At 35.6% G+C, this 12,500-nt stretch overlaps 1 protein-coding gene across 11 annotated transcripts in view; it reads left to right on the top strand.

The window, feature by feature from the left end:
- The window catches only part of LOC145265500 (ankyrin repeat and sterile alpha motif domain-containing protein 1B-like), a 903,976-nt gene that overhangs the window by 848,990 nt on the left and 42,486 nt on the right, over positions 1–12,500 (top strand). For all 11 annotated transcript variants that reach the window (XM_080121395.1, XM_080121397.1, XM_080121394.1 and 8 more), the window contains one exon: positions 266–455. In XM_080121395.1, the coding sequence (XP_079977521.1) occupies positions 266–442 (177 nt within the window). In that variant the 3' untranslated portion in view covers positions 443–455. The remainder of the gene's footprint in view (positions 1–265; positions 456–12,500) is intronic.

The raw sequence follows: 12,500 nt of genomic DNA, 5'->3' as shown, positions 1-12,500 counted from the left end.
TACAAACAAACAAACAAACAAACAACAAACAAAGAGCTTCACATAACGCTAATTAAGCAATAGGTGAAATCATTTTAAGACAGTGCTCTATCCAAGGAGGTGGGGGAGCTTAATATAAAGCTTTTAATGGAAAGGCCGACATGTCGCATACGTTGAATGTGTAGACTTTAAGACTAATTTTGATTAGTAAGTTTTTACTCGTTTGTGTTCAAAGTGCTGATAATAACTAAATAACGTTTTTCTTTCTTTTCTGTTCCTTCATCAGGATCTGGCTCGAAACATCATCCTCACCTTAGGACAGGCGTTTGAGATCGCCTATCAGATGGCATTGAAAGAAAAGGCTGAAGAGGAAGCTCTTGAATTTGAACGGAAGTTAAGTTTAGGAAAAGACGACTATGCCCACGGTTCCAGTGCCTCTCATGGCCCTCAGAGTTTTGCATGACCCTGAAAATAAGGTAAGTACTAATGTTACGTTAACTCTCAAATATCTGGAACGACGCTTAAACAATATATTTTGGTTTATGCAGATTGCGTATGTATTATTGTAGAATGAATCCTCTATTGATTAGCATATATAATGAGGAATAATTTACACTGTGGATAAACTTGAAAAAAATAATAATAATGATAATGTCGTTCATCAAATTCCGTCTGTGTTTGTTTACAATATCACGTCAGCTGATATTTTGGGCTTGACGATGAATGCTCTGGACAAGTCACTTCTGATTAATGTTTAGTTTTAAAATAAGCAAAAAAAAAAATGATTTGCGGCGATTTTAAATGGCGCCTCTTCTTTTATCGTAAATTGAACTCATTAATAATAAAAAAAAAAAGTAAAATAAAATGGTGAGGTACACCTGGGCTTGAACATGGGATCAATCGATTTGTAGTCAAATGCTCTACCACTGAGCTTTACCTCCAGATGTCAATAATTTTGTTTCTTTTGTTTTTTAAAGAAAAGATTGCTAAGATTTTTATTATCTCCCTTGCCGGTGTAATGTATAAAAAATTCCCTTGTAAACATTATTTTTTATCTATTCCCTGTTTTTAGGATCGGATTTTTCGAATTTTGCTATTTATTGCAGAAATTTCTGTACAAAACATATCTAAGAACACTGTCAGACATATAAATTAGCTTTGTTTGAAATTTGCAAAAGATAGGCGCAGCCGTTTCGGAACCTATAAGGAAGGAACTCCCACACCTACACGCATACATGCACACACAGAATAACTTTTATATAATAGTAGAAATTATTAACTCACTAGGAATTTTCACACGTTAACTCCAAAGTTTTTTTTTTTTTTTTTTTTTAAACAACCTGTGGTGTTCCCGGGACAAGTTTCCCCAGATTTCCAGTACTCACCACCTCTTTCGATAACCTTTGCAAATTATTTTGCGTTATCACAACAGCCGTTTCCCATTGATTTCTCGTTGGTAGTGACCATTGGTCGTCACTGGAATTTGGGTGGCAATAAGTCTCCCCAAAGTCTCAGTCCTCTTTGCACACATCCTGCGGAGGTCTGGTTAGTGCCCTCCCTTCTCACTTATTATTATTATTAGTAGTAGTAGTAGAAAATTTGTATTATTTTAATTGGAATTCATTATTGAGATGAGTATTACTTATTAATTTATTGCGAACTGTTATCCTCATCTTTTTTAGTTGTTGTTTCACGACGTTTTGGCCAACTATTCCTCTGGCCTTCGTCAGGTGGTAACCACGACGGGATAGGAACTCTGAATCTCCTAACTGCATCCACAGCAATCACTGCCTTCCATAGTTGTTGTCGTCTCATCACGTTTTGGCCAAGTAAAACTCTGTCCGGCTTTGGATAGGATTGAAACCGCTATCTTCAATTTGGAGTTCCTATTCCATCGTGGCTACCACCTGATGAAAGCGAGAGGAATAGGTGGCCGAAACATCGTGAAGCAACAACTAAAAAAGATGCAATAAATAAATTAATAAATTAGTAGAATATTATTATATATTATATTATTAATAGATCTTTCGGCTCATAATTTGTATTCTGGCATTTTCTTATTATTATTCTATAAAATTGCTCTTAGATTACTGTAATATTACATATGCCTCTTAGTTCTACAATGGAAGCGAGGAGACGAGGGAAAAGAATCTCTAAAAACACGCCTGTTCCTTCGCAGAAGCACAAACCAAGAGAAGAATCAGATTAAAATATTTTGCCCCGTTAGTTCAAAAAACTTCTTTTGTCAGCTTAAATTCCCAATCTAATTAGTAATGGAAATTCTCTCTCCCAACATAGCCACACGTCAAACTTTACTAAACTACACACGGAATCCACTAAACAAACACACACACACACACACACACACACACACACACACACACACACACACACACACACACACACACACACACACACACACACACACACACACACACACACACAGGAAAAACTCACGCACACAAACACACAAACAGAAACAGCCTACCTTCCCATACACACGCACACACACGCGCGTGCGCACTAAAGAATAGCCAAACAAAAAGGATGAAAGCAAAAAGAAACCAGTGTTAGTAAGAAAGGAAGGTCCACAAAAAATAATAATTGCTCGCGAATTAATTATTTACTCGGGCGACGTACAGTTTTGTTCGCGTTTTGATTAGACTCTCTATTACGCGTCACATTGTAAGGACCTTCACCGGGAAATTTTTGTTTTCGCGCCGTTTTGAAAATTTATTTAAATAAATAAATAAATAATAAATAATTCGAATATAAATTCTGCTTTGTTCATATACTGTTTTCTTCCATTAAACTTTTTTTTTTGTACATTTGAATTTATTTTTTGTTTCGTTCCCTTATTCAAACTAGAAGTGTGTTGTCATTTTTATCCCTTCCCCCCTCACCACCACTACTCGCCTCTCCACGTTTTAACGAAGGACATGTCACACGGCTTGTCACATGTCACCGCATTACACCCCCCGCTTCCCCGCCTACAAACAACCGCCCAGTCTCCTTAATCAGGTTTCAACTTCCTGTCAACTTCATGTCAAAAAGGTTGAAAATATTTTTCAATTACTTCCGATATAATCTTGCGGCGGTTTACAATGTGCTTATTAATTTTCATACTAGTAAAGCCTTCGGAAATTCCACGGTCGTTGAAAATTTTTAAAACACATTATAACTAAAAGGAATAAAGACTAAAAAAAAAAAAAAAAAGAATAACGGCGAATTCAAAACAATTTTTTTGGCAAATTCTTTTCTTAACCTTTTAAAAGCTAAAAAGAATTGATTAAAAAAATTGAGATTTTTTTCAATGAAAATTCATCACACAACAATTTTTTTTTTATCTGGATAATTTTTTTATATCTATAAATATAAAAGCGAAAATGTATGTATGTATGTTTGTTCGCTTTTTCTGTATGTCTACTAAAGGCTTTCTTCAGAGAAGCGGTCGCTCGCCTAACAACTTTTAAAAACTTTTTATATCACATATAAATCGTAATATCTCACAGTTGACAACGAAGCTCGCCTGTCTATTTAATTTGCTCGATTTCGGGAAGATAAATATTCAACATTTGTCGCTCGCCACATGTGGGTTAGTCTTTTTCCTATAACATCTTGGGGAAAAAAAAAGCGTTCAGCAGTAAATGAAATACTATCCCGCAGTCAAACTTGACCTCATTAACTCATTAAAACGGGCACCTGCCAAATCCAAATAATTAAATAAATTCAAACGTGTTTCCGTTAGCATCTCGCGGTGGGGCAATGGTTAACGTCGCACTTTTTTTTTTCACACTTTAATTTACAACTTTGCCTCAACGGTTCGGGTTCGATCCTCATACTTACTTTTTTTTACCCCACCCCACCCCACACACCTCCAAACTCCCGGGCAACGCTGGGTACCCCTCGCTAGTGAATTATAAAGTAACAAATGCCAATTCACTTGCACATTTTTTTTTAAATTTCAAAAAGAATCTATAATAATAAAAAAAATTTACAGTCTCCTCTAAACATGACTTTTTGAAAATCATAAAAAATAGCCAATTTGAAACCGTAAACAGACAGCCATGTATTTTTTTTTTTAATTTTTGGAAAGTAAATCGTTTTAATAATTTTAAACTGATAAAAAGCGACTTTAAAGGGAGGTAATTTGTTTCTGATTAATTAATATTTGCAATGATGAGATCTTTTTTTTTTTGTAACAACAGACGCATGGACAAGTAAATTAATATTTAGATTATTAATATTGTTATTCTTGTGAAGTTTTCTCATACAATGTTACTAACAGGATTACCAGGAGCTACCCGGGAGCATCGACAACAAAACAGAAGAGTTTAAAAAGTGCGTTTCTGCCTTAGCAAGGTACAAAGCCATCTTCAAAATCTAGTAGACGAAAACCTTTTCGCCTCCCTACTTCCGCTTTTTCATAAAAGAGATGATGTGAGTCTATCTCTGCTCTATCATTATTTTCAAGGCAAGTGCTCGACTGAGCTTTAATCTATGGTACACCTCCACCCTGTAAAACATCCACAAAAAACACTCGTCTAACTACAACAATTATCAACAATTTCCCTCGCTCTCTAACTAAACAGAAATTTCATGAGCAACGTTTTTCCTAGAACTGTCCATCTGTGGAACAATATCGTGGGGCTGTTTCCAGGCGTACTATAACATGGTCGTTTTCAAGTCTAATGTAAATAAGTTCTTGTTGAGCCGTCCTCTTATATAATTAAATCCTACCCAAATTCCACCATTACTGATCATCAGTGTTGTCTCACCGTTTACCTAACATTCATTAACCCTTACTCTAGAGTGGCTTCCAAGTCTTGATAAGCGTTGATCACCAAGTAAAAAAAATCCCTTCCACCATAGAAGTCGAGGGTTTTCCAGTGGCCCCCAAAGTCACCAGTCAAAGCCATTGTGGAGATAACTTGTTTCCTATTGGTTGAAGTGTATGCTCCAGTTCTAGGAGGTCCATGCTCCCAGGCTTTGCCTTCTCACCTTTGAGTTAGTTTATTGCTAACTGATTGATGTGACCCTACCACAGAATCAAGCTTTTCATGTTTTTTGGACCCCGCCTCCGAGAAGTCGACCAATTTTTTCCCCCTAATTTAAAGCTCCAGCAGGGAAGCAAGAGATAGGCAAGCATTTGCCTTGTCATAAGTAATTTGTCTGCTAATCACGGAATTATTTACTGCTTGCAAATCGATATTGCCTGCCATTTCACAATAACGTCTCAAAGTTTAACTACCTATAAGGGAATTTTGTAGGGTTGGATTCGTTTCGTTTAGTTTCATTCAGTTTCGTTCCAAATATTTACTAATGTATTTTTATTTTTTTGTACAAAAACGAAACGAAACGAAACTTTTCATATCGTCTCGTTTCGTTCATTTTTCGTTTTGTTTCGTACATCTGTAAGTATTTAATTACAACCAGAATGTGGCAAATGGTACCAAGGCTTAAAAAAAAAACAAATGAAACATGAAAAGTTATAATTATGGTAAAACAAAAATTGCATTCATTAAAGTTGCGTAATTTGACTAAGTAATTATAAAAAAAAAAAAAATTCATAAATCAATCAAAATTTTTAAATTTCACGTTATGAAAACATTATTTGCAATTTTTAGGTTGCCCAAATTATAATAAAAAACGAAACTTGACTCAAATGAAACGAAACAAATGAAATATTTTGTAAAATTTTTGCTACGAAAGTTTGGACCCCCACCATGCCTATGCCCTTGGTTCATAAGAAGTCTATTTTTTAAGTTCTGATTGGTTACTAGTGCATGAGTTGATAATCTATTACGTATATGAAATAAGAATTTTCCTAGTAACTTAATGTCAACTAGCGATTTCAATACAGGGGACTGATTCATATGTAATATATTGATGTTGCCATTCTGTAGATGTTCAGTGTAAATGGAGATGCTATGATATTATTGTAGATTTTTTTTGTTGTTGTTAAAGCTGCATAAGTATTTATCCAAGCTAGCACAAACGTCCAGCAAAGCCCGGTCATAAAGTACGCTTAAATATGATATTTTAATTCTTACAGATTTCGTATATATTATTATAGAGTTAATGTTCTATCGATTTTTATATATTATAAAATTGCGATTTCCAAGATAAAAAAATATATCCATATGACTTGGGTGCATCAGCTTTAATTGAAACCGAAATAAAAACTTATGAATATATATATATATATATATATATATATATATATATATATATATACATATATATTGAGTTCCTTCAGCCATAATCGAAACTAAATCTTTATAAGAATTTTTGATAAAATTATTTATATATTAAAAAAAAAAATAGATTACTGCAGTGCCATCAGTTATAATCGAAATCGAAACCAAAACTTATGAAGAATTCTTGATAAAATTATTTATAAAAAAATAGATGACTTAAGTACCATCAGCTATAATCGAAACCAAAACTTATGAAGAATTTTGGTAAAATTATTTATTACAAGAAATAGAAGTATATAACAATTAAACGACCCGGATGTAAGCGTGACACAGATAATAGCACACACGCTATCGTATTAATATATAAATTTGTTTCTACATGCTTTTGGGCTATTTTCATCTTGGCGTTATGTTCACATTTCATTCATACTGGGTGACCCACCTCAAAATGCCACTCATGGAATCGTCAATAAAATTCACAATCCGTTTTTGATAGAAATAAACTTTAGTCTATGTATAACACAGCGCGGATGGCTATATGCAAATGTACGCGAAACGACGTCACTCGTAGGGAAAATTAAATACTTTGAAAAGATCACGTTAGAAATGAGAATAACGTTCGAGATCACGTGAGAGGCGTGGAGAACGTTCTAGAGAATGTGGGTGACGTCACGGCCGTAACAACGAGGAAATAAATGTTGTTACAAAGAAAAAGCAAGTTGAAGCTCTTTTCTTATCTTTGACTGATTTGCAGCCGAGACTATAACATTGGGTAACGTTACGTATGCCAGACAAGCTAAGTTACTCTTCTCTCTCTCTCTCTCTCTCTCTCTCTCTCTCTCCACTTAAAACTAAATGAAACTTACAGAAGGTCCTGGATATGACCTAAAACTATATCCGATGGCGAAGCCCCACCTTGCGGGCCTTGGGGAGTGTGGAGCCACTCTTTAATTGCCATTGCTCCTAGGTCCACTCTGACCCGGAGTGGTAGTACCTGTTAGGGTCCCAACTATGGGTTAAATAGAATCTGACTTAAATATATATATATATATATATATATATATATATATATATATATATACTCCATTAAAAATCCTTCCTCAAAATAACTAGATTCGGCATTAAATAACCTGAAAAAGGTTGATATGCCGTAAAACAAAAACAACCAACCAACCAAACTTAGAGAAATAGTTTCTCTTTTAGAACTATCCGTCTGTGGAACACGATATTGCAGGTCTGCTTCTCAGCTAACTACGACTTTGCCCATGTACGAAGTATTGTTGCCACATCTGGACTAGTGCATATATCGCTAATCTCTCGCTCTTAGACAGGGTCCAAGAAAGAGTCTTCAGCCTAAAAGGCTCTGTACTATCAACCAAGTTCCAACTCCTGTTCCATCGCCACAATGTTGCATCCTTGTGCCTGTTTAACAAGTACTTTAATGAAATATGCTCTAACAAACTCGTAGCACTTGCGCCCTGTTGACATAAATACCCCCAACTAACCCAACAAGCAGCAAAATCCCACCCTTTCACTGCAGAGGTCTCTAGATTCTGGAAACTCTTCTACTCTAATAGTTTTCTTCCCTTTGACTGCTAGACATTTTTTTTTTACACGGAGGTCACCACTTATCAAGGCCCGGAAGCCACTCAGGGATAAGGGTCATTGGAATTAACTTCTGGTCTCCTGCTTCTCTGATCGTCCTGACATTCAGATATTTAAATGTAATGTGAACAGACATCTCGCTGCTCAATTCCCTACATAGTGCCTCTGTAAGTATGGTCCTAAATAGTACCTACTTACGCCCAAGTGGCAATATACCTTGTTTGTGGTAAATAAGAATATTACATTTTTTAAAGCCACTCGAGGATAAGGGTTAATAGGAGGCATGATTGTCAGTCGAGAAGTGAGGAATACTATGGGAGTACAAGCATTAATGAAAGGAAGACTCGTCTATTTTTTGCTAGGTAGAAAACTTGCTCAGCTAGGTAGAAAATGAACCATTGTTTTATCCTTTTTAAAACAATAGTAAATAAGTTTTTAAAATATAATGGGGCGTGAAGTCTCTTTTTTTGAACTGAATAAAAACTTTAGAATAAGTTAAACCACTAAAAACCTATCCAGCTAGGTAGAAAACAAACACTTAAAAAAATCGATTTCGTCTTTTTTAAAAGAACAGTAGACAAGTAAGAATATTTAAAAAAAAAATATTATGAGGTGTGTAGTCTCTTTTAAAAACAATACCCCTTTCAAGAACGGTCATAAAATTTGTTTTCAATCGATATTAATTCAATAATCATTTTCCTACCTAGCAAAAACGGACTCGTCTTCCATGGACGAGTTTTCTGTGGACGAGTCTTCATAAGTTTGATCAAAATTATGAATTTCTTTTGATTACTTATCGGACGATTTAGTGACAAGAACTTATTGACTTTGGATTTGAAGACAATAAGGAAGCAGTCACTTAGTAATGGGTTCCACAGATGGGAAGCCTTTGCAAAGAAACTCTGTAAAAAATCTGTCTATCGTTAAGCACTTGGAGGGAGCAAGGGAAGTCATTTTCTGTTGTGGCAACAAGGTGAATTTTTGCCGGGGATGTTTTACAAGATGGAACCAGAGATTGGAGTTCAGTCGAGTACTTTCCATGGAAATAACGGTCGAGTAGAGAGAGACTAGCAGCATCCCTCCTGTCAGAAAAATGTCGTAGTGGACAGAAGAGATTAACTGCCACTAGATTTTGAAGTCGATTTTGCATTCTGTCCAGGTAGTAAACAGTGCCTTGAGTGGCACCTCATGTTGTGGATTTTCTTTGTATTCTGTTTCTTTTCTTTTCTTTTATTTTTTACTATGAAGTCATCACTTATCAAGGCTTGGAGGCCACTAAAGGATAAATGTTATAATCGTTGACGGTGGAATTTGGCTCGAAATTAATTAAGAGGACAGCTCAACAATAACTTGTATACATTTGGCTTGAAAATAGCCATGTTATAGTCAACTGGGAAGCAGCTCTACGCTATTGTGTTCCACAGACGGACAATTCTGAGAGAAAAAAAGCTTTGCACATGGAATGTTTCGTTTAGTTTTAGGCATAGATAGGGGGTAACGCTGGTGGTGAAAATCGGGTTAACAACTTGTTTACATCAGGATTGAAAGCTACCATGTTATCGTAAACTGGGAAGCAGCTCCGCGGTATTGTGTTCCACAGACGGGCAATAAGAAAAACAAAAGGCTTTGATCATGAAATTTTTCGTTTAGTTTCAGGTATAGATAGAAAGTAACACGTATTTTGCTGACGTAGAGCATTGGTATACTTTAAAATCTTACGTTTACAAAATAAATAAATAAATAAATAAATGATAGGTTCATTATATTCCGTGATCATTATTTGATAAATACTGAAAAATTCATTAAAATTGGTTAATTTCCTGATTTTTTACTTTTGAAAACCATAACTTTATTAAAGGTGTTTTTTTTTTGTTTTTTTTTAACAAAATAAGGTAAATGTTTACGACGTGCGCCAGAATATTATAAACATCCCAACCTCCCCATGTTAAGAACAGCTTTCGAAATAAACACCCCTCAACCTCGAAAGTCGTTCTTAACATTGGGAGGTTGGGGGTTTATTCCGAAAGCCGTTCTTAACATGGGGTGGTTGGGGATGTTTATACTACGCTGAGGCAGATCGTAAACAACAACAACAACAACAACAAAAAATACCCAAAATAATACATATCCATTATGAGCTAAATAAAAATAATGGGTTCGTTATATTCCGTGGTCATTATTTGCTAAATACTGAAAAATTCATTAAAATTGGTTAATTTCCTGATTTTTGGTGAATTTTTAAGTAAAGGGAGGGGTAAAAATGTTTATACATTTTGCGCATCGGATATTCATTTTGCGCAGACTTAATGAAAGGCAAAACATGAGTATCCTTTAAACTCTAATGTTTACTAAAAAAAAAAAATACTGTGTGTGTAACCACGTGCGATATTATTATGATCATCTGAAGATGGCGCAACATAAACACTATTGGCCTTTCATTGGCCCGTCGACCCGGGGCACAAGACGCCTGTCACCCATGCTGACAGCTCGCCAGGACATTCATTTGGTTAACTGTCAGGCGTAGATCACGGATGCGCCGACGCTCGTGCGCCCATAGCGACTCCACAAAAACCTCCAAGACCCTATACTTCCTTTTCCCAGCCTCTAAATTTATCATCATTTTGCACGGGGGAAAATTAATGGAAGATTGAAAATAACATAAAATATTAAGATGGGTCAAAAATGGCGTCGAGTTTTGCTAGCGGTTCGCGTTCACCGCAAGTTTCATCCCCTATCCCTTTCTTTCTTTTTTTTTTTTCGTCCGTCTTTATATTGCGTTAATCCTTCATATCTACATGTCTATCTCTGCCCCCTTCTCTCTCTCTCTCTCTCTCTCTCTCTCTCTCTCTCTCTCCATGGGTTTGTTTTTCCCGCCCTCGACCCTGACTTAATGGTGTTTGTAATTGAAATATTGGAAGAACGTAAACACGACCGATCATATCAACTGCCGTCGCCATCTTAATTCTGTTTTCATCATCCTCCGATATTTCGTTTCTTTTTTTTTTTTTTCGACTTTTCTTTTGGCTTTTGTTGTCATCTTGTCCTTCGTTTCCACCATTTTTATATTTATTATATTTCCTACTTTGTTATATTCTTCTTCTTCTTCTTCATTTGGGTTTCTACTACTTTATTCTATTTCTCTTTTCCTCGTCTCTAATTATTTATCTATTTTTATTTTCAGTTGAAAAAGAAAGAGAAACTTACAGTGTTCATTCTTCTATTGCTCCTTTTTGTCCCGTTTTTCTTCAGCTTCGTTCTTTTCCTCTCTTTCCTTCGACTTCTTTCTGTTTCTTTCTTCTTCCTTCAGCCCTTTTCGTTTTCTTATTTCATTCGGTCCCGTTTTTGTTTTCTTTCCTCCGATTCTTCTTTCTTCCCTTCGGATTCTTTTTCTTTCTTTTCTAAAAATCTACTTCCGGTCTTTTTTTTTTTTGTTTTTTTTTTTACTTCCTTTTTTTTTACTTCTTTTTTTTTTACTTCCTTTTTTTTTTACTTCCTTTTTTTTTACTTCCTTTTTTTTTACTTCCTTTTTTTTTTTTACACTTTGCTTTTCTTTATTACCTCATTTCTTTGTTCCGCCATTTTCTTATCCGTTCATATATTTTCATCGATGATCCTTTTTTTTCCTCTTCCAATTTATGTCAGTTTCTTTTTCCTTTCTTCGTTGTTGTTTTTACTTTGCTTATCCTTCTTTCATCTATTCATGCATTTTCCTCTTAATTCTATTCTATTTCTTCTCTGTTCTTCCTCCTTGTTTCTTCTCCATATTTCTCCTCATCCCCCTCTCCCTCCTCATCATCCTCATCATCATCTTCGTCTATTTTTCGTCTTCTTCGTCATCTCTCTATTCACTCTTCGTTTCTCTTTCTTCTTCTCTTCATCCCCTTTTTCTACTTCATTTGTGCATTCTTTTTTTTCTCCATTCTTTTTTTCTTCTTCTTCTATTCATCTGTCTATTCACTCCTCTCCTTTTCCTTCTCTATTCACTCTTCTAATCGCTATCCTTTCTTCTTTGTTTCTTCTTTTCCTTCTCCCTATTCCGTCTTCGTTTCCCTATTTCTTCTTCTTTCTATTCACTCTTCTTTTTTCTCTTCTCTCAATTCACTCTTCTTCTTTTTCTTCTTCTTCTTTCTATTCACTCTTCTTTCTCTTCTCTCAGTTCACTCTTCTTCTTTTTCTTCTTCTTCTTTCTATTCACTCTTCTTTCTCTTCTCTCAGTTCACTCTTCTTCTTCTTCTTCTTCTTCTTTCTATTCACTCTTCTTTCTCTTCTCTCAGTTCACTCTTCTTCTTCTTCTTCTTCTTCTTCTTCTTCTTCTTCTTCTTCTTCTTCTTCCTTCTTCTTCTTCTTCCTCGCTATCCATTATTCTCACGATTACTTCTTCCTAACTCTTCTTCTTATTGCCGGACGAAGACAACCCTAAACAGTACAATAGCAAACGAAATATTGCATATTTCGTTTCAAGGGCCCATAAATCCGATCTGATCCCCGTCATCTGACAAGTGTGAACACCCGTAAAAGACAAGACGATATCCTAGCGATGGAACGAGATAGCGAAAACCGCAAGACCGGGGTTTTCTGGCGAGATGTTTAAGGCCAATCTGCTGATAAGCGTCCGAACACATTGCAATCGCGAAGGGATCGCACTGCAAGATGCGGTCGGGTTTAGCGTATTTATTACCCTCCGTGTGTGTTAGGGCACCGGAGGGCAGCACCAGG

The sequence above is a fragment of the Euprymna scolopes genome, chromosome 40 (genome assembly GCF_053919585.1).
Source record: "Euprymna scolopes isolate OS-2025 chromosome 40, ASM5391958v1, whole genome shotgun sequence".
Lineage (NCBI taxonomy): Eukaryota > Metazoa > Mollusca > Cephalopoda > Sepiida > Sepiolidae > Euprymna > Euprymna scolopes.
This window is presented reverse-complemented; position numbering and strand designations above follow the sequence as displayed.